At 44.1% G+C, this 27,405-nt stretch overlaps 2 protein-coding genes and 1 long non-coding RNA gene across 5 annotated transcripts in view; 1 reads left to right on the plus strand and 2 right to left on the minus strand.

Annotated features, from left to right (window-relative positions):
* Positions 1-20,914, minus strand: LOC115550583 (RNA polymerase II elongation factor ELL2). Its single transcript, XM_030365752.1, has 12 exons — positions 20,708-20,914; positions 18,920-18,967; positions 9,180-9,307; positions 8,391-8,545; positions 6,188-6,432; positions 5,488-5,612; positions 4,738-4,852; positions 4,099-4,558; positions 3,296-3,359; positions 2,682-2,853; positions 2,504-2,548; positions 1-1,662 (listed from the first exon to the last, which is right to left on the minus strand). Exons 1-12 carry the CDS (start codon positions 20,843-20,845, stop codon positions 1,552-1,554), a joined length of 1,806 nt encoding a protein of 601 aa, XP_030221612.1. The 5' UTR covers positions 20,846-20,914; the 3' UTR covers positions 1-1,551.
* The window catches only part of fkbp16 (FKBP prolyl isomerase 16), a 22,242-nt gene continuing 14,771 nt past the window's right edge, over positions 19,935-27,405 (plus strand). The window contains exons 1-4 of one of the 2 annotated variants that reach the window (XM_030365754.1): positions 19,935-20,102; positions 22,042-22,621; positions 22,818-22,987; positions 23,162-23,250. In XM_030365754.1, the coding sequence (XP_030221614.1) occupies positions 22,156-22,621; positions 22,818-22,987; positions 23,162-23,250 (725 nt within the window). In that variant the 5' untranslated portion in view covers positions 19,935-20,102; positions 22,042-22,155. Of the gene's footprint in view, positions 20,107-22,041; positions 22,622-22,817; positions 22,988-23,161; positions 23,251-27,405 lie in introns of both variants that reach the window. The other variant, XM_030365753.1, reaches the window with a different exon arrangement.
* LOC115550586 (uncharacterized) overlaps positions 22,230-27,405 on the minus strand; it is a 13,372-nt gene continuing 8,196 nt past the window's right edge. The window contains exons 3-5 of one of the 2 annotated variants that reach the window (XR_003977920.1): positions 23,453-23,570; positions 22,414-23,349; positions 22,230-22,317 (exon numbers count right to left, since the gene is read on the minus strand). This is a non-coding gene — a long non-coding RNA (uncharacterized LOC115550586). Of the gene's footprint in view, positions 22,318-22,413; positions 23,571-27,405 lie in introns of both variants that reach the window. The other variant, XR_003977919.1, reaches the window with a different exon arrangement.

The following is a 27,405-nucleotide window of genomic DNA, read 5'->3' on the forward strand; positions in this document are numbered from 1 at the left end:
AGTGAATTAGTCATTTTATGTATTTCTTTCATATAATTTATGACGTAAGAAAACAAATTTGTTTTAAAACACAAAACAAGTAAGACCTTTATGAAGAGAAAATTGTGGCAAAAAAAGTGCAGCACAAAAAAACAAACAATTGGCTTGATTCATATTTGCATTAAACAAAACAAAAGAACATTCAAACAAATAATTTAAACTTCACAAAACGAACAGTTGCACAATGGGGTATCGGCGGTCCAGAATTGTGTATCAGGCATTATTACAGATTCTATGATGAAATCACAGCGGTTTAACGACTGATTCCAATTTTGTCAACAGACATTGACATTTCCAACCGCCTGCAAATATACCTGAATAATGGGAATGTACCTGCACACATATATGTAACAAATTCACATGAAACAATCCATTTCAGAAGGCGTAAGACCACATTGAGTAGTGCAATGTCAAAATATAACATTCACCGAATTACATTATAGAACTAACTTGTATTACCCCACACAAATACACAATAAAGATAGAAAAACCAAAAAGAACCAAAACACTGAGATGATCATGCGTGTAATACCCTGTAAGCTTAAAAAAAAGGCATTTGGACATTATTACAAAATCCATTCATCCACAGCAGCAATGGACTGCCGTTTCAGCGTTTACAAAATGATACTTCCATGGCACTGCATCAAGGATTTGTTTACATGACATGGTGTAAAGGCAATTTCCGGTATGCTAGTTGTCGATCCAATAAACGTTGGTCCTGACAAGCGCAGGCCTATAAACCGACAGGTTTATTCAGAGGAGTGCTTGCAGTCCAATATGCTTTGGAAGGATGGCAATACTGGTGTGAAAAGTACCATGGCCTGTTAGGATATATTGCATTGCTTGACATAAATGTATGCATTTCAAATGCATAGTTTATGCACAGATGGCACTTCCCTCTAGCGTCTGAAGTGGTCGATTCCTTTTATATGTGGCAAATAATAGACTGCTTTTGACATGATAAGTCTTTTGTTATGTTATTATTACATAGCATTTCATTATTTTCACATATGGATTTTAACTCATATTTTTCAAGGTTTATGGTCTAACACTGCCAATAACCTTCTTGTTTGGAATTATATTGCAGCATTTATTTTTCCCTTATGATTGTACAATCAAGATCACTTTAATTCCGTAGGAGGAGGGCCGAGCATCAAATTAATTCAGCAGGATTGTTTATAATTATGTTGCACGGGAAAACATAATAATGCATTTGGCTTTCACAGTAATCTAACCGTTTTACAGCTTGAAAATACCCAGCGACTGCATCAAAGATCAACTCCAAAAACATTTTCTCAGGGGACATCGTTTGATAAGAAGCTTGTGGTCTTGGTCCAATTAAAAATAAAAAGTGTTTGACACCAAACTTCTCGTTGATGTAATTAACACTTGGTGAAGTAACACAAGCCTCATCCAAGTTCTCCCGGCCCCATGGCCTGACAGTCTATTGGTCCATATGGAGCAATTTGGCCCAAGAGGATTACACTCAGCAGCTAGGACAAATGCCAGTTGCTAGGTGGGAGTCTGTGTTTGGTCGTAATCCAGAATCAGGCCTTTGATATGAGAAAGTTTCTGATGCAGGTACTCACATCGTTTCTTTTCTTCCCGATAACCGGGAAACTTCTGAAAAGACAAAGGCAAAGTGTTAACCCCAAATTCAATTAAACTGTACTGTCTTACCCAGATTCAGACGAGTAGTTATACGTTAATCAAAAATGAATGGTTGTGAGTCGAGCTGGGGACTCAATGGAAGCAGCTAAGGGAGAGCATATGATAACCCAACACTTGCCTTCCGTTAACCGCTTCAATTGAGTTGCAGGGTTACAGAAGCCTAGCTCCTTTTCATGCGAGGCGTAAACACTTCTAATTTCTTTCCAAATATTTCTCATGTGTTCATGCTATCATGCCTTTAAAAACGAGGGGCCAGTAACAACACAACAAGATAGTAGTTTGTCTGAAACTAAACAGATAATTGAGCAGTATTTTTGGCACTTATTTTCGGCGATTATTAGGCTACCTGTGACACGCCGCTCACAGGTAACCCTCCGCGGAGGCTGCCAAGCCAGAAGCGGCTGATAATGTCATAGTACCAGGCAGCAGCGCATCACAGTCAGCCTAACAATGCCAACGTAGAAAATAGTGCCAAACTATCTGGGTTTGCAGACTGGTGCTAGTTTTGAACAAGCAAACCCTGGCAAAATATTTGGAAAGTAGTGCAATGTTATTCCCTTCACATCAAGAAGAGCTAGGCTACTGTAACTATGCAAATCAATGGAACCGGCAAATGTAAAGCAAATGCTACCCCAGGGAATTCCCATTTTGGACGCACCATGATGAATGTTGAATTGATCTGGGTAATTCAAGCTAGCGCCAACTGACAGATATCTCAGCATATCTAATTTAATGAAATAATAAAATGAAAAATGTGTTTTCTTTTAGGACTGATAGAAAAAATAAATCTTACCTTCTTATACTTTTTATATTTTTGTAATATTTGGTCTTCCATGAGCTGTAAAGAGTACAAATAGAGTCAGCAATAGCATTGTTTATTCAGTTTAGTCGGAAGAAGTTTCACACTCGTATATGTTGATGAAAAACATGCCTGCTGTTCACAACAGTTTGTTCTATACATTCTACAGTACCTTGTACTCCTGTGTGCCTGGGGAGAGTGTGTTGATCTTGGAGCCCAACTGAACAAACATCTCTGTTACAGTGCCGATGCGCTCATGAAGGGATCTGTATTCATCGTACTCCGCACAGAAGTCGTCCTTATATTGTTGGCGCTGTTCCAATGCTGCTATGGCTCTGTATTTACTGAGGAAGGAAACAGACAGTATGCTTACATTTTATTCTGACTTTATATTTCTTTTTCCTGCACATGCTGACGCTGCTACCTATTTACCTCAATGAGACTTTAAAACAAGAGACATTATTTACTCTTATCTGTCCAGTAGATGGCAGTATATAGTGATTTGGTGCTTTAAAGCACCAAATGTGCTTTAAAGCCTTCTAGTTCAACTAATCATGTGAACAAATCATGACGACTAATCCTTTAAGTTAACTTGATTTAAATAATTTGAAGCTAGAGTAGACAACACAATATGAAAGTGGCAGATCATATGATAAAGATGTTATGACCAACAGCTATTCTTTGAGAGTGGGGTATAGTTGCATTCTGAATGTCTATGACCATATGTCTATATCTAATGTTTAGGGATGGCTCCACTAAGCAATAAGGTTTGTTTTTTCTACTCACATTAAATAGTCGGGCAGTTCCTCGTCAGAGGCGTGAGTAACAGATGTGCTGTCCCCCTCTTGGTCTGTGGATGAACGAAACACACAAATCAAAATGGGGCCAGGCATGCTGCCAATGCAAACGTGATAACGCATCCATCATCTGAATGGTGATTGAGTGAATTATATCTGGGCCTGATAACAGTGTTTTCATAGCGAGGTGAGTGGCACAGTGGGGTGCAGCCCAGCACCGCGCGCTGTATCACTGGACCAGAGGTTAGCCAGCTGCTCCAGTCAAACATTAACAGGCTGACTTGGGAGGACGATGTGTGAAAGAAAACGTGTCCGAACACCACACACACACACACACACACACACACACACACACACACACACACACACACACACACACACACACACACACACACACACACACACACACACACACACACACACACACACAAACATGTACAAACACGTGCCCACACACACACACATACAAACACACGCACGCAAGCACACACACACAAATATAAAACACACACACAAACACATAAACAAACATGTGTGCCATGCACACACACACACACACACACACACACACACACACACACACACACACACACACACACACACACACACACACACACACACACACACACACACACACACACACACACACACACACATACACACACACACACACAGCTGTGTGATGACTAAAGAAAAACATCTCAAACAATAAGGAAGAAAGCAGTCCAAAGATAAGGGACAGAAACCTAGAGACATTAAAAACACCTGTGTCTATCGCTACGTAGTACGTACCGTTGATGTTCTCTTGATTCTGCTTCTGGTCTGGGCTGGTCTCGATCCAGTTTGGTTTCAAGCGCTCTCGCTCCTTGTCCTTGTGCTTTTTGGATTTCTTCTTTCTCTGCAGGCCGTTGATGAGCCGCTGCTCCGCGCAGACAGAGACGTTAGCCTGAGGGGCCCGGGGACTGGGCGCCGGGGGGGCCCGCTCGGCCCGCTGGGGGCTGGGGGCCGCAGAGGGTTGGCTTAGGGTGGGTCTCAGGTAGGGGCCGGTGGGGCTCCCCTGGGCGTGACTGTGGGTCCTTTCAAACTCTGTATTGGTCTGTACGCTGGTGTTCCCTGGAGCCGCAGAGCTACGGGACTTCCCAGGCCCGACCTCCCCGTTAGACGGGGACTGCAAAGGCAAAACGTGGTCCAATAGTCTCTGCTTCTTGGGCGTCTGACAGAGGACCTGAGAGTCAGAAGGCAAAGGGCGTTTCTGGAAGAAACAAAACAGAGGAGGGTTTCAGGAGTTTTCGTTTTACATTCGATCCGTCGTTATCAAACCGATGATAAAGGCAGGCTTTTATTGCTCCCCCTGGGTGTTTCCACTCCATGGGGTATCGCTCGATGTTGTGGAAGTGAAGATTGTTATCATTGATAGGAGCTCATATTTACCACAGAGAGGTGTTTGGCAGGGCTGAGCTGCGACGGGGAATCCCCAGGCGCTTTGTGCAATGAAGGGTTGGACTGCAGGCTCTTTACCTGGTTGCCATGGAGGGGTGGGAGCTTCCTGAAAAAACAAGGAGAAGAACAAATCCTCACTTAGACAGAGAGGAGGGGAGTGAGTGAAGACACCTGGTCAGGACAATATACAACTACCTTAGAGCATTTCTCTTAGCAAAACTATTTGGAATTACTTTGTAACAACTGAGCTGCTTTTCATCCGCCCTAGTGCTCCCTGAGGGGCACTCAACCAGTAAGGATTGGGCTTCTTTTCGAAACACCCATGAGTCGATGGAACCCTCCAGTTAGTGTGGTCACAGGTAGCAAGAAGAAATGCAAGAGGGATGCATCTCGGCCTCAAATCCATGGGCTTTGGGTTCTGCTAATGCTATCAGCCATTACTAATATCATTGTCAGCAACGGGTAGTGAATATTTGTCTTGTTTGATGAAGCATCACCCTTTAGAAGCTCTGATTTCAGTAAGCTGTCAATGTGCATCCAACCCAATTTCCTGAAATAACTCTTTCCAGCGTCTCTTGGTTCCTGTACAAACTGAAACTATGTTTCATTATGGGATTCCAACTTCACTATCTCTCAGGATTTACTTTACCGGAACATAGGTAATGAGTACGAGAACGGGTAATATCCTTCCAGTGGTTGGCGTGATGCCCATGGAAGAATATGAACCATCTTTATGCTCACCTGGCCAGGAGCCTGTGGATGAGCTGCTTCTCCTCCTCTACGAAGCCCGGCCAATCGCGCTGGACGTGCCTGTAATGCTCCTCCTTCAACGTGTAGCTCAGGTCCTTGGGGTTAAGTTTAGCAATCTGGAAATCAGCAGACCCAGAATGTCAAAAATACGCCAAAAGGAAAACAAGGCTGACTAGAACACACATTTTTGAGTGGGCTATTGCGTGTGAGCAGTGCATTCCCTAGACCATAATGTAATCATGGCACATACAGGTCAGGGATCCCTTTAGGTTCATCCTTTTAACAAATGGGATAGCCTAAAGACACTCTTCTTAACCTCTCCTGACAAAACTCAATCTTCGCCTTCTGAAGATAATCCCCCAACATTCCTAATCACGGTTGACCAGAGGTCGGTTTTAGGCTCCACAATAGAAAGCAGTGCACCACTTAACTATAGATCCCAGGTATTAGTATACCTGGAGTGAACTCCATCACAGATATACACCTTTAACCTTATAGCTTCAGCTGCACTACAGTGTCACCATCAATGGCTGGTTCTATGTCTAGTTTGTCTACTGTTTCTAGCATTTCCGATATCCACACATGACACATCTGATGACTCTCTCTGCGTTTTGTCTGACTGTCTGTCTGTCTTCCCCCCAGGACGGCGCCAGAGTTCCTCCATTGTTAGCACTTGGCCCAGATGTCTCACCTCCTCCAGCACGGAGGTCAGGTCTGCTTTGTCCTTAAGGCTGGCCCGCTCCCTCTCCAACCACAGGAGCAGATCGGGTTTCCTGTAGGGCTTTAAGGCCAGGAGGTGAATGATGCGTTCCCTCAGGGGCCGGTGGGCCACCGAGCTTGGGGCCGCGCTCCTCTTGTTGCTCGGGGACTGCCTGTTGCTGCCGTCCAAGCCTGAAACCGCGCTGCCCTGCTTCCTCTGGACCTTCACACATTTACCTGGGAGGGCAAACAAAACAATTATAAGCACCAGTATTAGCGTCAGTATTAGAATCAGTATTTGCCTCAGTATTAGCACGGAGTACGATTAGAAGTAGTGTGAAGTTGGGGCAATGCAGATTTGATTGTGGCCTCAGCGGCTTCCCTTTCCATGTGGTGGTGTCAAGATAAACAGGGGTTTGTTTGGGCAGTGATTGGGTTGGTGATAGCAGCATCTGTATCAGAGATAATCAAAGACACTCGCTGAATGGGGACTCTGTGCGGCGTAGGAGACCAGGGAAGTGCAGAAGGGATTAAACATAGTATCACTGTTGGTCCAAATTTAAATATACATACTTTGAATTGTCTGTTAACAAAGCAACTCCAAATCAAGTCCTCAGGCTAGTTATGCAAACAAGGCACTCGTTTTTAATATGAACACAGCCTCCCAGAGCATACCCAAATATTAGCCCATCCTATCAGATCCCTTTAATTCATTCTAGTCAGCGGAAACTTTTCCAACAGCAGCAGCTACCGAGTGCCCCCATGTGCACTTGATTCCAATTTTAGAAAAACTATTTTCAAAGTCAATGAAAAGATAGAACAAGAAATGCTTTGTCTTTTGTTGAAGTATTTCACATGGCCGCGAAGAGAATAGTTAAATAAGACACCTTCTCTAATCCCAAAAGGCGGTACTTTTTGGAAGTTGGGGCCATGCGAGGTCTTTGAGAGTGGGACACAGTGAAAGGAAGGGCTGACAGTTATGGGGTAGGCCTGCTGCTGAGTAAACAGAGAAGCATGGAAACCAAAGCGGCCGACACAGAGAGGCCCTTTCTTCGCTATTCAGCCAGACCCCGGCGAGCACTGCAAGGCAGCGCTCAGGAAAAAAGCTGTCTCAACTGTAATCTCATCAGAGCACTAAGCCGTGCTTTGGAGGTTGCTATAGGACAAGGAAACCAGAGGCTCTTTAAGTGGGGGCCGTAAAGTCTAGTGTACAGAATACAGTGAATGTACAGCCCGGGTTTTAACTCACCGCTACAATGCTTGGCAGTGTTCAAATTATGCAGTATCATTTACCATTAAGTATTAATCATGTTTCTGGCGGACTGTAGAAAGTCGATCCTACATATTATGTGTTGTTACGAAAACCAAAAACATCCACCATGATCAATAATGATGATGATATAGGGGGCGTGACCTAAACGTGCCCGTGGGACCTTTACGTTCAAAGTTACCAAACTGCAACAAGAAATTCTTGATCTTATACTCTACTACTAGTTAAAATAATCAAATTATTTATGAAACCACACAAGGATACTGCAAAAAAACGAAACAAGTGAGAAGTCATGAATAAGAGTTTTAGCTTAAGGCTTAATTAAGCTAGCCTTGCTTTAAACCACTATCTCTCTTGCATCATCAATGTTTTATATCAGATTCAGGGCCATTCTAATGAGATTGAAACAGCCAACAAAGCCTTGTTCATCTAAAGAGTACTTTTATCCGTTTTTTTATTCGAATGTTCAAACATGAAACTATATTCCAGCAAAGTCGTTAGTCTCATTAATTACTTGGTCTCTCTCAGCATGACACTAGTTAGCGCATACTAGCTGACAAGCTCAATCAGTTCAACGTTTCAGACAGGCCGGCTGGTCGAGGGCCTCAACAGCTGAGGACACAAATATTCAAGGAAGAAAAAACACTTGTCATAACGGTTATTTGGTGATAATGACTTAACCATCTGCCAGTATGACGCTTCCTTAAAATAGCAAGCGACATTGGAATGACACATTTTCCAGGAATGCTAAAACTTCCTGTTTATTCCCTCCAAATTCCATGTGTTTCCGTACGCCTCATTGGGAATTAGTTTGCGTCATATAAAAAAAACAAAAAAACAGCTCATGCCGTATAACACCCCTCGTGAATGGATGAATGAATGAATGAGTGAATGCATGGATGAATGAATCCACTTGAACACGTACTGGGACCTGGCTTGATCTCGATGGCTGCGCGGCTCCAGATGTCCTTCTCCACCTGGGACATTCGCTCGCGGGTCATCTGATAGGAGTCGTCCGTGGCACACACCGTGATCTTGTCCTGGATGCTGCCCTTACCGGCCAGCAGCTCACGCCCCTCCCTGCGTGGGTCGGATGGCGGGTTTGGTCGGTGGGCCACAGGCAGGAAGTGGACCAAAGGGCAGGGAAAAGACGGTAGACACATGTTGAGAGCTTGCCTTAACTCAGAGCTCACACAATGCACGTGATCTTTATCTGACATTTAATGTCGTTGTTTAGTGTTCCTGTCCTTAATGAATGGTGGAGGAGTTGTTAAGGCTTTAAGGGCCAGCCGCAAACACCATGAGACACTGTTGTGTTGTGTTCTTGTGTACACATGTATACTATATTCAAGGGATCGCCTGTTATGTGTTATTATGGCTTATTATGGAAAATTATGGAAATTTCAATAGCCCCACAATTATTAAATAACAACCTCCATTTTTCTCCAAAGACTCTTTAAGACATGTCAGTGTTTTGGTATTGTTGTAAAAATATACACATCTGGATACATGTTTTATTTCTCCAGGCGGGACTATTTTTTGCTTCTTTGACCAACATTAGAAAATAGCCCGTCTGGCCTTTGCTATTATGTGATTCTGTGGTTTACATTGAGGCAATGGCTTCATTAAAAACAGTGGGTGCGTGTCACAGTGTGGCTGTTGTCAGTCCCACATTGAACCGGGTGAGGCTGTGTTGAAGAGTGGTGGTGCTTACCCTGAGACATATTGGTGAATGCAGTCAAAGCTGGCCTGAGGTTTGTCTTTGCTGTCGCTGGACAGGTAGAAGGAGAAGACTCGGAGTGCGTCGGGCGTCTCAGCGGTGGACGCTGGGATCTTAATGTACTGTTACAAAATGAAATCAACAATAAAGTTAATTACAATATTCATTAAAATAGTTAAATGGCATGGTGATGAGGCAGACTACAACATGATGACCTATCAAAAACAAATAAATACTCATTCTGTATTAATTATGTATGATATAACAACAAGATTTACAAAATACTAATGTTGTTACTTTGACTGCACAGTATTGATTTTATGACAACTGATGAAGAATTTTAGCTGGCAAAATGACTGACTACAACTACAAAGCAGTGGAACTCATTGGTGTAATGCATTCAATTTTTATCAGTTATCATCATCATGTATGTGTCATACAAAATGATGTTCAGTGTCTTTTGACAAGAAAGTGATCTAATTAATAATAATTGAGCCATCACAGAGACCAAGGCTAGCTGCCTGAGAGGTTGACCTTCAGCCAGCAATGGAGCCTCTCTGATAGCCCCACCGTAACAACATATAGGCGCTCTGTCCCTGAGGACTAAGTGGCCAACAGGGCAGCATGGCACTGCAGGCAAAATGACCTCCTATCCCTAAAAGGCAAGTTTGGCGTAGAATAGAAGTACTCATAAAGCCTTCATGTGTGCCTGAACAACACAATGAATGCTGGCTCCGTCTTCTTCACAGAGCTCCCTCGCCTTGTCGGCCAAATGACTGCCTATTTGTCCCAAAAAAATATAACCCCTCGCATAACGTTTAATGTGGTGTAATGCCGAGCTTGTATTGTTCATAAAGATATGCTTGGCTAGAATGTTGTTATTTTTATTCCATGAACTGGAGTCTTATTATTTATTCCCAGCAGTCAATTCTCAGGCTTCTTTTTTGTCAAAAGCCACATGGGGACAATCGAAGCACAAGAACATTTTTATTGCAGGTCCCGTGAAAACACGCCAGTCAGTGCACTCAAATTGGCTTCTCTAGTCTTCAATGGCAAGTGATTGATTATGGGCTGGCAGAGAGCGCAGTGCCCCTAGCAGATGTGTCAGCCAGGACTCTATCTGTCACAAATGGCCAGTCATGCAGCAAACCCAGGAGCAGTTTGTTGCAGCACAGAGCCAATGAGCAGCTCCTCTTTCAGTCCCCCTCCTCCTCCTCCTCCTCCCCTCCTCCTCCTCTTCTGAAGCTCAGCACATGGAGCTCACCCTGCCCCCATCAGCTTCTAGCCCTCCTTAATGTGAACACCACAAAGCGCACGGCAGCCCAGAAGGCCGTAGACGGGTTCAGACGTATAACTGACCATTAATTTTGACCTATTTACGTCTCTCTCCTCACGTGAGGGGTCAGGGCACATTGCCATAAATGTGTGCTTGGCTTTTTTTTTGCCAATTAACTACAACAAACATATATACATTAGTCATATCCATAATATAACTAACTTAAATATATCTACATGTATATATATATAAATACAAATATAGAAATATGTGTACGTATATATCTATCTATACATATATTAATATGTATATATATTTACATGTATCATACATAATATACGTTATATCCTCAGGGCTATTACTTACACTGGGTCTGTCTCTTCAGTGCATTCATCTCTGCTGGATTTAGAAGCAACAAGTCATTAAAATGAGGTTGCAGAAGTAGGTCAAAGCCCGCTGAATATAAATAAACAGCGTTTTATCCTTCAATATGATAAAAATGCTAATCAAAAGCTCGCTTACGCAGAGGTGAGAGTACTGCGTTTCAGATTTACGGGGTTAGCGTTGGTAGTCATGGTAACCCAGTGGCATACTCATCCCCGACCTGCCCCATCCCCCCGCACCCTCTCTCTCTGCTTCCTGTGTGAGCCTCGTTCAGACGGTTGGGTCGGGCCCTGCCTGTCACGGGACCCTGCCTGTCACGGGACCCTGCCTGTCACTGGACCCGTCCTCACGCTTTGCACTTTAATTTTAATCAACGTCACTCAGGTCAAACTGCTCAGGAGGTCGTCACCCTGTTTTTATTCAGCGCGTCCCTCCCCATCTTTATAGCCATATGTCACTTAACCCATTAGGGCCCAGATCCTGACTGCTTCTCCCCCACCCCAGTGACTGGTTGGTTTTGGTCTGGGGGGGAGGGGGGGGGGGTAATCCTGAAAACAAAATGGGTGGACTGAGGCCTAATACTGAGGCTAAAACCTCAATATGCAATGCGTTTTATTTTCTATCCATAACAAATATCGGAACTGCTTATTTGAACATCCTTCCAAACCTCATAAAATGCACACACACATCGCCTGCTGGGACCAATCGGTGCTCCAGCCTAGCCGCACGGGCCCAGACGGGGGGCCTCACTGCTTCGAATCGGCCCAAGGCGGCTCCATTATAGGGCCTTTGGTGTGATCTCCTGCATGGGGCCCCTGGGCCACTGACCCAGGCACTGTGCAGGCAGAGCGGTTGGTCCATCTTAGATTCAAGCCAGGAGAGAGCTGCACTGCTCCACAGGTCAACCGGCAGAGTGAGGTCAACCGTCTGCCGGGCCACCACAGCTGCATCTGGAGCTGCTAGCTCCCAGCCATTATCTCTTGATAAATACATTATTCTGTCTTTTTTAATTGACTCTTTGCTGTTATGTCAGGAATTCACTCCCCCAATCACATAAGAAAGGTCTTCATTTAAATGTAAGTATCTGTGTGTAAGTTAGTTCAAGGATGTGTGAATGGTATGAATAAAGTAAGGAATGAATAAAGTAATCGTAAAGTATTTGAATACATCCGTCCACTTTTTTCGCGATGTATGTTATTGCTTTCACAGTAACGTCGGTTAAAGAAACTAAGAAACTAAGATACAAGTCACACCGTATGTGCAGCTGAGCTTGGCCTGAGCTTCACAATTTGACAGTTGTGTCAGTGTGTCGTCTTAGTCATCAGAGCCAAGTGGATTCTGAATAGCAATGCTTAGTACACGGTCAGTGCATGCCCCCCCCCCCCCCCCCCCCCCCACACACACACACCCCGGACTGGACGGGCGTTGATACAATAACGGTCTGTGTGGTAGCGGCTCAGCTACATCTGCTGCAGCAGGCCAGGGTGTTTGGAGATGTCAAATACTTCCAGGCTGTTGGAAGGTGTCAGCCACACTTGAGGGACGGGGGAAGAAAAATAGCGGTGTGTGTGTGTATGTGTATGTGTATGTATGTATGCGTGTGTGTGTGCACGGGTTTGCATATGTGTTTTTATATGTGTATGAGTGTGTGTATGCGTGTGTGTGTGTGTGTGTGCGTACGTATGCGTGCACATGTTTTTATATGTGTAAGAGTGTGTGTATGCGTTTGTGTGTTTTTGTGCGCGCATGTGTGTGTGTGTGTTTTTATGCGCGCATGTGTGTGTGTGTGTGTTTATATGCACGTGTGTAAGTGTTTGTATGCACGCGTGTGTTTGTATGCATGCGTGCGTGCGTGTTTGTGAGACTCTGTGTGTGTTTGTATGTGTGCGTGCGAGTGTGTGTGAGACTGTGTGTGTGTGTGTGTGTGTGTGTGTGTTGGATGAAGACAAAGAGCATGTCCGTGTGAAGCCAATGCTGCCTTTTATTGGCGAAACAAAATGGTTTGTTTCAAAGGATAAACTCTACTCTTCTCCTGCTGCTGCTTCTTGCCAAAGAGCTGTTGGCGGAAAAGAGATGCTCCATCCTACTTTCCTTCTTACATTTTGTCTTCTGCTTTTTAACAAAAAAGGCCATACCAAAGAAAACGTTTTTGAAGGTGTCGTCCCGTTGAAGGTGATCTGCGCTAACAGGTGCCTGGATACGGGATTCCCAGTGAATGTGGACCTCTTGCCCTCTGGTCTCTCCCGACGTTAGCCACCATTGTCTCCTCCTCTCAGCCGCTCAGCTGTGGCTCCTCAGAGAGACGCCGCTCTTTTGTTCTGCGCTCTTCCCCCACAGCGCTCGCTGCGATGCTCTGTCGATCCCGCCTGGATTATTTATGAACAGCCAAGAAGTGTGGCTGTGTGTTGTTGGGGGGGGCGGGGGGCGGGGTGTCTATGGAGGTTTGAGTCAGGGTTTGGAGGAGGGGGTCTCCCTGTATAGCCTGTGTGCATGTAGCATAGTGTCCCCGCTTTGGAATGCGCTCAACACAACCAGGCAGCTCAGTGCACGAGGAGGGGGATGGCTGGCTGATGGCTTGGCCCAGCTTGCCGTGTCTCTGCTCTTTGAATCTGTTTGCACTCAATAGCCCCTTCATGTTATTGAATATCAGGAAGCACATTTTAACTGGCACAGTTCCCGCTTATAGTGCTGGTGATGGCTTTGCGGCCAGTATCACGACGATGTAATGATGTAATGCATTTGGGTTCCCGTTCTCTCAGGCTGTTACCGTATGTATCTGTGACAAAGCCAGACGGCAAGCACTGAGATTCCAGCGAACAAAGCTCTGGGGGGGAAAGTGGGGTAATATTAATAACAGCGGTGCACTATCCCCACATTGTTAACACGATGACTCCTTTGTGAGTCACTGGTCGTGGAAGCGTGATACGTGAGATCACTTCTTGAGATTTCCATCAGGCTTCCAGCCAGCCTGGATGTGTTGACTCCTGTGCGTCTGTGAGACTTATCCTTTGCAAATGGGGGGTTGGTAGAGACAGGGGAACAGTAGGGGGTGGGGATGGAAGAGAGAGTAGGGATATTGCGGGGCTGGGCAGTTGTAGAGCAGCCCCCCCCCCCCCACCTTCCCCAAGGTACTGCCTCCCATGCCATGCAGAAGCAGTCTCTCCCCCAGCTAGGGCCTAATCTGTCAACCTCAACAACCGGCTGCATCCTCCCCCTCTCCTCCACCTCTCTCCCACCTCTCCTTGGGTGTCATCCTTCAGATACACAGAGCAATTTAGACAACACCACTGGCCACCATGTTGCTTGCCAAAGAGCCACATCGTATTATGTCCCCAGAATACCCCACTTTGTAGATCTCAATATGGAATATATGGAAATGATAGCAATAGATTACAAGATATATATTCCATATAAACACTGTGTACCGATTGCCTTTGGTATTTTCATTTATATGGTGAGGTTGTTTTGCACTGTCTGCAAATGGGGGAGAGTTTCACTATAGGCTCACTAAAATTAGAGAGGCAAGTCATTTGTTTACTTCCTGATTCAGAAATACTTCTGCAGTAAACATACCGAAGGATTGTGCTTCCTTCCCCTGATGCGGCACGTTTCATCTATTTATACCAATGAAAGGATATAGTTTGCAACATATGTGCAAACATACTGTGTATACAACATACTATATGCAACATATGTGTGAACTGTGCTATCTATACAAGGCACTGTACATATGTTCACAGTAACACTGGGCTTTTGGTACAAATTACTGTGTATAACATACTGTTTATAACGTATGTCCACACTGGGCTATTAATAACATGCTGTAAATGAACACAAACTGGATTCATTCTTTTTTAAGAAAAAAAAAGTAAAATCAGCATCTGACATTTTACAGGAGGTAGGGGTTCTTACTTATAAACCCTTACTTAAATAGAATAACAGTTTGCTTGTGTCAACACATAACACTATGAGTACTGTGGATTAATCCCAACGTCATACTTTGTTTTTCTAAATCATCTGTAGTAAAGCTGCACTTCCTGTGCTTACCTCTAATGACTCAGTAACAGCACAAACAGCGGTTTGCTTGAAAGGTGATACTCGGGAGCAGCAGAAAAACAATGCTGTTTGGTTGTCCTTATATTGGGGGATGTTGGCTATAGGAGAAAAAGTAACACTTACATTAAGGGAAGATTCATTCATAATTGATTTAACCCTAGCATAGGGGTTAGGGTTACCCCCTAACATTATTTTATCACCTGCATTAAATAATGTTAATTAATGGTAAATTAATGTTCCCTTATTGTCAAGTGCTACTTACCAGAGAAACTGGTATTACGCTGGCCTGGTTCTTAAATTATCATTTGTCTGAGTAAATGATTAACTACTGCACCTTGCACTTTATAAATAAGGAATATATAGTAAAGGCATCAAAGTTCGCCTTTGTGTCCTGTTTATCGTGCATGCATTACATAAGCCAAACGGTGGCCTATTGGCTTCCCCAATAGGCTCCTAAGCTGCTCAGAAAGGATGCCACTGCCCTTTGACCACATTACAGCAGCTATGTTGACTTGCAGCGCCACTGTCGCTTGTGTCCGTTCAGTCGTGTGTAAACGCAGCAATAACTAATGACTGAGGGAGGATATGTCAAAACAGGGGGTTTACTGAGAACAATTGATGGGGGAGGGGGGTGTGGATTGATATTCACCAACTTGAATGAAACAAACAATTAAACTATTCCCTTGGTACCTAACATACATGGCGGCCCATTCTAAAACGCTAGTAGAGGAGTACTATACACAATAATGATATGAGAACCATCTATTCATAAGTAAAAACGCTGGGGCCAACTCCTTTAGAGCGTGAACAGTGGGCCCTCAGACTAGCAGGGCAGGCAGGGACTCTGGCCTAGCTTGACACATCTGGATGAATGGAAGGACGTGTGCCTCTTTTACTCCCATATGTGACTCTTCTGCCTTCCCCTCCTTGCTTTGCTGTTTAGAAAGGGTTTCTCTCTCTCTGACTGCATTCCTGTTATTGTTATTTTAATTAGTTTCCAGAGCGAGAGAGAGCCGGAGCAAGAGCAAGAGCAAGAGCGAGAGGGAGAGAGAGAGAGAAAGAGAGAGGAGGGATTGGTGCACAAACATGCACACTCTCACACACACAGACCGAAAAGGCTTGTTTGCATTGTGAGGTAGGAGGAGGCGAAGGACATGCGGTGGTGGCGGTGGTGGGGGAAGTGCGTGTGTGTGTGTGTGAGTGAGGGGGGTTCTGAGCAGCCGTGTGTGAGATAGCGGTTGTGATGTCTCCAAAGGATTCAGCCAAGGCATGGGGTGAAGCAGTGCAATAATCGGGAGGGCAGGCAGGAAGGGGGCCCGGGGGAGAGCAGAGTCTCACACACTCATCTGGAGAATATCTCCATGAGAGTTGCTACATTCCCATCCACTCCTCGGCCCTCATCAACAATGCCTTTACTTGGGAGCTGTGTTTGCGGCAAAACATTTGTACATGACCGTAGGAATCAAATCTCATGAAGGCTACGGATGTGGCAAAATCAATCGGACATGGAAGAGTTTGTTCTAATAATTTAGCTCACTGTCAAATTGTATAATGTGCAAAAAACAGGCAAGGTCATTCGAAAAAATAACTAATACATAGCTAATGGCCCCAACCCTACACTAATAATATTTTACACAATAATTCACTTTAGTGCACTGAGACACCGAGATGTGAAATTCCAGGCTGGAATTATGTCTTAAATGTTATTAGGATTTGGGTTCAAAGTAATTTTAATACACAAATGTGAATCCAAATAATAACTAATAATGTTTCCCTACCACAAAGCACTGCATTATCTGTGTTAGGAGGCTAGGAGGCCGAAGGAGGCTTAGCTCAAGGGTTTGTTTACTTCCTTACTTACTCTCTGATGCTTAGCACGAAGGCTTTGGGAAAGTGATTGCAAGATCAGAAGCTCTGGGGCTTGTTTTGATGGGTTTTTGGACAACAATATATGACAAAGAAGATAACGCATATCAGAATACTTCAAACATTATTTTTCCTTGTAATGTTGACAGTAAGAAAATGAGTATATTGCCAAGACTCGATATAATGGATTACAATATCCACTATGTTTTAATTGTGAATGAATAGCCTCATTCAAATAATAATTGTTGTGAGGGAGTGGGTCTTCTCCAAGGGAGGCGGCCATGTTACGCCGCCATGTTTCTACAGGAGCCCCGAACTGACAAACAGAGTGTTCCATCGTAATCACCATCTTACTTGATAGCGATGCCCTTAACAGACTAAATAACAAAATACAACTAATAAATGTATCAAGGAAACTCATCAGCCCACACTTGTCTATTTGAAGCTGTCGTAGATGATCACATTATTTTGAAAGGTCCCACTGGCAGCTCCCAGGCCAGCGTAGAAAGGTAGGGCCCTTGTGTGAAACATCATCGCCAGATGCACTACATCCTACTGAATACATCCTACTGACTACACCTTTAAATGAGCCGATGTTGCACTTGTCTTTAGTTTCTTGTTAGATTTGCTATATTTGTCGGCAGCATGTTGTCATTTGTCTGCATGTTAAATAACTTGCTGTCTCACTCACTGGATGTCAAATTAATCTAAGGGGACCAAACCTTTAATAGCCTTGCACCCTTTGGCAGACAGTTCCATACTAAAAGTAGTGCTAAACGAGGTTAGGGAAAGTAGAAAGTATTCACAACCTGCTATATCATAATTACACTGCCATATTTACCATGTCAAGATTTTCATAAGCTCTATCTTTGCACAAGGCTGTCTATGCAACACAATATCAACACAACAACCATTACCAACCTAATCTAGCTTTCTATTATTCTTAGAGACAAAAAGGAAACCTAAAATGCAGGGACGACAACGTTGGGGGTGGTGCTTTATCATCTGTGGTGCTTAATGTCTCAGATCCAGAGACCCTTTATGGGGTGCTGCTGTACACCAGACTGCCATGTTCAGCACCATGCTCCCCCCACTAACGGCTTAATCTGGTCTCCCCCCACGGCTGCAGCTACCTCATTAATGCCCAGTGGTCCAGCTCAGGCTGCATTGTCGGAGGGGGAGGGAGCTCCATGCTTTCAGTTTTGTAAAGCAATTTGAATATGCAATGTGCCAACCCCAGATATAATCACCCAAATCGTATTCCTTGATTAAAGCACACTTCAATTGCACACACTTGAGAAATTGCTTTACAGACTGACGGCATATTGAGGAATCGGGATGTTGTTGTTTTTTGTATGTATGTATCTCCCCGTAATATTACACACGGTGCAATGTGTGCTCCGGTGCAGTGCAGATAACGAGGGCAAAACAGCTCCAAAAGCCATTCCTTTCCATTTCTTTACGTCAGACATTTTTTTGTTCATGTCTGTGCAGGGACAACAGGCATGAAGATGTGGGGGCTCCCTGGGGTTCGTCCCAACCCCCCCCCCCCCCCCCCCCCCCCCCCCCCCCCCTCCAGAACAAAGCCTCCCCCAGGGCGGGCCTGACCCAGTAACCTGGCTAGCAGCCCGGGGGTATAGCATACCCCTCTGCTAGCAGGGCTCCCAGGTCCAGACCCAGCACTTGTGTACAGAGCAAAGTCACTTTGGTCAATGCAATCGGCTCTTGCGAGGATTAGAGCAGCAGCTCCTTTTAGACAGGGTGGATTGTAGCGGTGGAATTGTGGATGTAGCATAGCGGGCAGACGGGGGGGGGGAGATTGCTCTGCTGCCCGGACACACGTGAATGTTCTGCCACTGGCCCACAACCTGCCCTGTGCTCTGCTCTCCAGTGCCATGCACCCACCCACGCCGTGTGCTCATCATGCAACATGTTTCTCTTTGTGGTCACCGTGGAGTCTGTCTCTCTAGCATTAAGAGCATTATGCTATCACACATATGCAACGTGTGGGTTCCTGTTTAAAGCCAGTGTAAAATGAGAACAATAGTGTTATGGTATGTACACTAGTGTAAGGGTTATTTGACACATTAAATACAAATGATTCATTCATTTATTCATTCAAAGCATTCAGAAGGTATTCAAAACATCTCACCCCTTGGTTTCCCTTAAAGCAGATCGCTGGCTGGTTTGGAAGTGATTCCTGGGGAGGAGAGAGACACTGGTGAGGACCAACGTAAACAAGTGTGGGATTGGTCATTCATTTCAGAATCTGGTTCAAAGTACACAGTAACATGGCCTATACACGTGTTTTCCCATTACTTATGACCAACTGGGTGTGTAATTGAGAGAACAGACAAATTGAAGTGTACCATTAAACAATTAACATCACATGTTATTCATAGATTAAAGGGGTGACACATATTTAATCCAAACAGAAAATCCTTGAGAATAAGCAAATGTTGTTCACAACAACATCCTACCAAATGTCCTCATAGGAATTAATTATAATTCATGGGAACATATTTTTACAGCTAGGGTTTCTTGTGCAACACTATAACAACACCTTTTTTGAGGGATGAGTGCAAAATATGCTGTACCTAGTTTCTATAAAAAAAGCTGACAATAAAATATGGGCTGGTAGTAAATGAGACCTAGGCCATTACCGTGTTATTACCCGGCATGGGCATGGCCTAGTTCTGTCTCTTTCTCTCCTGTTGGCCGCCAACCTCCAAATCATCAAATTCTCTTTATCATATTTCATTGACAATTGCCTTTCAGCATGAAGTAGTTATCATACACTACACAGATGGAAAAACATATAGCCTACGAATTAAACTACAATTATTTTTTCATGTATAATGAACTGTATGGCTATGTCAACTGAAATCATTAAGTTGATGTCAATTCGTGTAACATTATGCCAATTTGGCCTATATAATGATTGTTTAACTCAGGCTATTCATTTGATTAAGATATGTCACTGTTTATCTCGATAGAAGTGGCAGAATAATGATCATTAGCCCAATATTGTCGCGTGCCCTTTGTTATTTGTCCTGGAGGAAGTTGTCAGGCCCTCTGATTGGAGTAAAACCGAGGTTTACGCTGGCGGGCGGACGAATGAGCGGAGGAATTGGGCGGGTTTGCGACGGTGTAAAGGGGCAAAACAATGCATAAGAGTAGCGACGCTTTGCCCCACAAGCGAAACGGTGAACAAGAAAAAACTACTCTTAAGTAGGCCAAAATCAATGTTGTACGGGACAATGTAAGAGTATGAGTCATATGTTGCTACATTTATAAAACAAAACAAAGAACAACAACATCCCGTCCTAGTCGGAGTAAGTAAGTACACAAATGCGGTCCAATTGAAGTAGGCTATCTTCCAAAAACAAGCCCACTAGGAGACTCGCTCGTCTCCTCAGTAATTCTCAACAACAATACATCAGAGAAAAGCTTCTCTCAGCCCACTAATGCATCTGGAGCAATGCGAGACATTGGATATAAGGAATACCGATATACACGATAGCGATATATAACTAAAAAACGAATATGAATTAGGCCGAACCGTGTCATTTCGGAACTTTTTCTATGAAAACAATAAAGATGGGTTCTCGCAAACAACATTCAAGAGCGTAATTTGTCCACGTTAGGTTTCATACAAAGGTTTAAAAGGGACCCATTCATTTCGTAATGTCTACTGCATATCTTGTAGATGATTGTAATTCAAGCTTGAACTGCTGTACTCTAGCCCAACCGAGGCACAGCCATCCACAATAAAGCCATACGCAGACCACCACTCAGCAGATGACACTTTTACTACTGTTTATCGTTTTTTCGTCCCCGAAAGTAAAAGTATGCCGTTATCGTTATAATTAACAGCTTAGTTTGAGTTCAAAGATAATGAAAGCAACAGTGAAAACAAAACAACGGATATCATTCTTACCTTTAAATTCTGGTACGCTTCGAGAGTCCGGATTGCAGTGTCAGTCAGTTTGACGTGATAAAGAGTTTTGTTGGAGGCGATTTTGTTGATTTTAACACATGAGAGCCCATACCGATGCTCCTGTCTAAGCGCTGCCATTTCTACAACTGAGGGGAATTGGCGACATTCTATTGAAACGTCACTTGGACCAGGGCGGAGTTATCCTACAGATAGACTGGGTGCGTGCTTTAACCACGTCACTTGAACTGGCGCGTACGCTCGCTCGCGCTCTCTCGCGCTCTCTCTCTCTCTCTCTCTCTCTCTCTCTCTCTCTCTCTCTCTCTCTCTCTCTCTCTCTCTCTCTCTCTCTCTCTCTCTCTCTCTCCCCCTCTCTCCCTCTCTCCCTCTCTCTCTCTCTCTCTCTCTCTCTCTCTCTCTCTCTCTCTCTCTCTCTCTCTCTGTCGCGCACACACAACACACACACACACACACACACACACACACACACACACACACACACACACACACACACACACACACACACACACACACACACACACACACACACACACACACACACACACTGAGTCACTCTCCTATCTGTACATAAACAGGGACAGCTAACTGGCCCAATATTTTTATAGCCATAGATTTTTATCTTAATGTAGCCAAAATGTCAACCTAAACTCAGCACGTCCTGTACTCTAAAATCAGCAAAGTAATAAAAAGTACTACAGTTCTAGCGATAGTCTTATATTATTAAACATTACAAAGGAAGCATCTTAAAAGCACCTTTGCAGCCAAGATGTTCACGGTTGACCTAAAACACTTGCTAGGGTCATCAGAAGCCATTTATTCATCTGGTTAATTTCAAGCATCCAGTTAATGTGAGCCATAAAAACAGGAAGTATTTGTTTGACAAACACGACTTGTTGTGACAAACACCACTCTCACAGTCCTTCACTTTTTGCTTTTCATCGAATAACAAGCAAACCTTCCAAAACCATGACACCAACGTCACGACGGTAGAACCTATGTCGCAGTTTGATGAAGTCATTAAGAAGCTTATGGACATGCTGGCAGATTAGGTTTTGGTCTTGTAATCCTGCAGATTACCACCGCGCAAGCCTGCTGACTGTGATTGCTTCATACGCGGAACCATTTCTTTACATTGTTCATTTATGGTTGCGTCCTCAACACTGGGGAAATACAAGCATGCAGGCGAGAGGTCAAAGTGCAGCAGAGTAGCGGGGAACTGTGTCGGATTGGACAGACCTCCGTACATGAAGCTCAGAGTAAGAGATGCGGATGCTCCCTTTTAGTGAATACTTTCTGTTAACTCTCTTGGATTGCAGATTTAAGCACTTCAATACCACATCGCTTCCAACCCAGGACTGAAAAAAAGACTTTCCACCCAAAACTAACAAGAAGAGCTGGGAGGATCATCTCGTCTCTGGAGCTGTCCCCAGATGGTGTCCCTGGCTCTCGATCGGGAGATGGAAGCAGACTGGTCCGCTGAGGAGCCCAAGCTGTCCCTGGTGAAGCCAGAGGACCCTGCTGAACCCGAGGCCTCCTCTGGGCCTGCAGAAAGGGACCTTTCCCCCCAGATGGAGAATCACCAGACGCCGGGCCTGGGTGGACGAGAGGAGCAGTGTAGGGAAGGGGAGGATGAGATGGGGAGCCAACGTGAAGCAGGAGAAAGTCACACACTTGAAAACTATTCAGACCGAGAGAACTGGAGAGTCGGAGGACGTGCGGATGGGAAGAAACTTCGGAAAACAAACAGCTGGAAAACGGTCCGATTCCAGGACCCGTCCCAGACAGATGTGGTGTTGGAGAGGGACAGTTCTGGAGAAAGTCTTTTTCCAGATTATGTGCTGGAGGAATGGAAGTTTGAGGAATTGTTCAAGGCAAAAGATTGGCAGAATATTACAGGTAGGATTGGCAATATGTAAATACAATAAATACAAAGCACGTTACTCCAACTCTTGGGAGGGGTTGGTGCATCAATGTATATACACATGTATCAATCATTTTTTTTACAGGTAGACTAACTCTTAAAACTTAGCTCCTGCGCAACCAGCAGGTAAACCCAATTCAATCAACGGGACCTTTTCTCTGTGTTACGCAGATGACTGCCTACTGAGGAAGAAGGTCCTACAACCTGGGCCCCCACATGCCCCACGCCCCACCTGGGGCCAAGAAGTGACCGTCAAACTGCAGGGCTTCCTGGAGGACCGCAGTGTTGTGGAGAAGGACAGAAAGCTGGTGTTCGTCATAGGAGAGGCGGATGTCATTCAGGTGCGGTTCATCTTGACTCTGACCTGGGATATCAGGTCACTGGCATACCAAATAGCAACACCCTAAAGTGTATTAGTTACAAACTAATAAAAAGCGATTTGCAAATCCAACATGCACTGATGTTGATCACTGCGTGCACTTAGAATACAACATTGGGCTTTTCTTCACCCGCAGGGCCTGGAAGAGTGTGTTATAACCATGCAGAGGGACGAGATCACGTTACTACTGGCTGGTTCACAGTATGCCTACGGACTTCTGGGAAGGTATGCATTAGAGTATGAGTTTTTCCAGAACACTACGACTTTCATCCCACCATCGCCACCAGGAATCATGTGTACTCCATTAGTCACAGTTTGTTTGCCCTAAAAGAAAACACAGATTTTCCTCATGTATTATTCTAATTGGATACCGGATCAACGTGATGGGACGTTTATTGTAGCAGTCAGAAGAGGCCGGCTTTTGTACCTGTTGCTGTGGGGGTAGCCTGGCTGTCTTCAGTATCGGGGCTAATGAACCGTAAACAGCAGCAGATGGCTCCTGCTAACAGCATTCAAACACAGCAGACAAGCCAAGAGCCACCAACCTATGGGAGGACACAGCACTCGTATTACGTCCCGTGGTTTGGTTTATATCCCCGGACCATTAAACAGTTAAATCATAAAAGAGACGGTGTGTGTGATTCTCACCAGAAATTGTTGGAATATCAACTGCTAACTGACATGGAACATGTGTAAATGTATGATTGCCAAATATTTTCTCATTGACTAAGTGAACAAAGTGATGTTATTGTACAAGCCATTTTATTGGCATGTATTGGATTGGGTATTTTAATGATTCAATAATCTAAACACGTATTTATATCAATTCATAATAATATAACAACACCTATTTAATGGTCGCGCTGTTTAACGGTGTGGGGGATATATACCAAGCCATGGGAGGTAATATGAGTGCTGACCTCCCATAGGCTGGTCGGATGTCTGTTGTGTGTGGATGCTGTTTTATTCAGATGGAGCCATACTATTGGCTCCATCTGAATTTCAATAGTAATTCATACTATTGAAATATTTGGAATTGGTAGAGTTATTAGTAGTTATAGAAGTTAATTGGCTTCCACGTTCATCTCTCACTTGTACATTTTTGCAAATTAAAGAGCCATGGTTATCATTTCTGAAACTATTACTGATGCGAGTCCCTGATTCTGTGGTATTTCACTAACTTATAATGGCCCTCGTCACGGAAATTTTGTCCAACTGTCTTTTTGTGATATCCTCGGTCATTGAACTCTGGTATTACACTAACACTAAGATCATACTTCAAAAGGAAGTACTATGTGTCCTATGCACAAAAAACAACAACGGCCTTTCTCTAGATAGACATAATAGACCCACACACATGAAACACCTTGTGCAGGGTTGCTGGGTCATACCTGATACATACAAGCCTCTCTAGTCCTGCCGTGAGACGTCCTGTGTGTACATGGAGAGGGAGCCTGTGTGTGGGTGTGTGTGTGTGTGTGTTTGTGCACGTGAGGGGGTGTGTGGAGGCAGCAGGAGCTCAGTTAATGATTGTTTTGATGCAGCTGATTAGGGCTGTGGGCTGTGGAGTCAGATTTAGCCTTGCCCCTGAGGTACAGAACTCCGGCACCAGGCCAGCTCTTTAAACACCGGTAACATTATTTAGTGGTTCCGCAGACAACCTCCTCACACGGCTCTACTAAAGCACATGTATTCCTATCTCGGCCTGTACATCTACCCATCTATGGGTTTGAGGAACAATAGTAAAATATGCCTCAAAGACGACAGACTATTCTAAATGAGATCAGTTGTAAGTTGGCTTGACCATCGTGTCATTCCTGCAAATACACACACACACATGAAGGAATGCCTCTTAAGCCCCTCCCCTCTTGTTGTGGAAGAGATGTTGATCAAACTCTATCAGTTGATAACAGACATTGTTGGCTGCTGCCAACAATGTCTGCCAGTTGTATGTCAGGAACGCAGGGAGGCATGTGATTGCCGTCATCAGCTTTAACACGGCACTGGAGGAGATGTCACTTCTGGTTCACTCGAGGCAAAGAGACCCGTTGTGTGATGTGATGGTTTTTCCCCAAGTATGCAGGCAATGAAACCACTCGTTTCTCCTAATTGTTGAGATGGTCGGCTTTTAATGGACCCAGAGTAGGGATGGAATGTAATGTTTGGACTGGAACTCTGACTTTAAACCAGGGGGGCATTTAAGATCCTGTTTAGTGGGGCTGAAGTCTCACTGTTTCTAATCTCAGCCTGCCTGAAAATGTCTTCGGATTTGGTTTCTAAAAATGGTTTTTATTTAGGCCTAATCCAAATTGTTATGAGTCCGAGGATAGCTGAAAACGGGAGGGCGTCAAAGGACCAGCAAAGCAGCATTATGTAACATATGCGACCCATGGATGTATAAGACATAACCCTGTCATAACCCTGTCACATCATCACCGTCATGGATGGTCCTCTTTCCCTTGCACATAGCCTACAATACATAATGAACCAGTGCCGGTGTGACGACGTGTCACACGTCTTATTTGGAGCTAAGCCCCCTTAAAGGTCAAATCCTACCTCAGTCACCAAGGCGTCCCTGCTGTTAACCATACAGCAAATTATGCGATGGTATACTTTCTATCCAGAGATAATAATTTTTTGAAGTCCAATAAAAAAAGGACTATTACTATTACTATACTATTACTATTACTATTATTATTATATATATTTTTTTTTGGGAAGGTTTTATCCGTTTTATTCTAGAGTGAGTTAGGCTGAGGGGTATGGGAGATAGGGGGGAGGACATGGAGCAAGGGACCAGGGTAGGATTCGAGCCTTAATGGACCGTGCTTTACCCGGAGAGCCACCGGGGCGCCCCGCTTTTATGTCTTTGAATCATTTTCCAACCCTATTATTACTAGTGGTAGTAGAAATGTTCCCTGGATGCGTCCTCTGACAAACTACCAAAAACAAAACACACCTTTAAAGCTGTAAATCAAAGCAGAGCGCAGCCTTTACATGAATGGGGCAGAGCGAGATTGCGATAGATAGAGCTATAGAGATTTGGTAACCTTCCACTACAACTCCAGAACACAGCCATAAGCACTGAGCGCTGCAAACCATCTATGATCACACACTGACCCTCACTGCTTGGGGCCTGGTTCGTTCTGACTCTGGACATGACATGCCTGTAACAACAGTATGTTATGAGTGTGTGGTAGAGGCTGAGTTTTATGGTTTTATTATTGGAAGCAGATCGTTAAAAAAAAAAATTAAAGACAGAGAGAGAGAGAGAGGAATCTGAATCTGTTGGACCCCAGGGAGCTGACGTCGTGAGGACAACCAACCCCACTGGTCTAGCGACTGTGGCCAGGAGAAGGCAATGTTGTTTAAAGCAGAGCTACAGTTCAGCTCCACGTTACTGCTGGTTAATTCTCCATGATTGACTGTTGTTGCATCATGTTAACAAACATAAAGGCACCATTGTTTTGGGTTTTTTTATGCACAATTACCACTTGCCAAAAACATAATAATCATATCACAAGGATATAAGAAAATTGGCGGAGTAATGGAGTTGGTTATTCAACAGAATCGAAGCCAAACCCAGCTGAATTTTACACTGGAATGCAGTGAAGGCGTCCACAGCTTTTGAGTGACACCTAAATGAATCCAGAAAGTCTTACAATGACATTATCAGCGAAGAGAAGAATGTAACAAGTATTTACAAAAGAACCTGCAACTTGTGGATCCAGAGATAAACATGTGTGTTAGCTTAAGACATTTTGTGCAATACTAACATTCCTTTTTTGTTGGAACCAACACAAGTTTGTTGTAGTCGGTAATCATAGTGCATTTTTTTCTGACATGACAATTGTAAATATGTTTTAGCAATACTCGGAGTAAGACACAGGGTAAAGTAATAATTACCACTGATTTTGAACAAATGATACTGTGACTCTCTTAAACGAACGAGATGGAAACAAAACTAACAATAAACCCAAAGCTTCATTTTGTATTTCACAGTTTAATGCGACAAAGATGATCTTGTCAGGGGAAATGAAAAAGAAGTCCCAATGCACACAACCAAAACAATATTTGGCTGAGATTACTTTGACCTTTTTTGTTAATTCAGGGCTTTGTGTAAGTTTTAGCATGCCCACAGAAGTCTTGCTAGAAGCCCCACCCAGACGACATGCTCAAGGAGCATGACAGCAAGTAAAGACAACTGTAGCGCGGCTGATAAGATCAGCCCAAGGCCCCGGGAGACTGGCCCGGCTCTGGCTAAACCTTTCCTTTGAATGTTTCAACTGAAGCATCGGATATGTACTTTACGTTGATGAATACTGAACTTGTATTCTACGTGAAGTATAGTTGTTGTCCACGTCTGAATCTGGAGGTGAA

The sequence above is a fragment of the Gadus morhua genome, chromosome 9 (genome assembly GCF_902167405.1).
Source record: "Gadus morhua chromosome 9, gadMor3.0, whole genome shotgun sequence".
NCBI lineage: Eukaryota > Metazoa > Chordata > Actinopteri > Gadiformes > Gadidae > Gadus > Gadus morhua.

Bases quoted from the DNA above. Each gene is read 5' to 3' on its own strand.
- LOC115550583 (XM_030365752.1), bottom strand. From the start codon at position 20,845: ATGGCAGCGCTTAGACAGGAGCATCGGTATGGGCTCTCATGTGTTAAA. The intron at 4,559-4,737 runs GTAAATATGAGC...TGTTTCTTCCAG, and splicing joins CTGCCAAACACCTCTCTGTG to AAACGCCCTTTGCCTTCTGA. The intron at 2,854-3,295 runs GTGAGTAGAAAA...TTCCTTCCTCAG, and splicing joins GAACTGCCCGACTATTTAAT to TAAATACAGAGCCATAGCAG.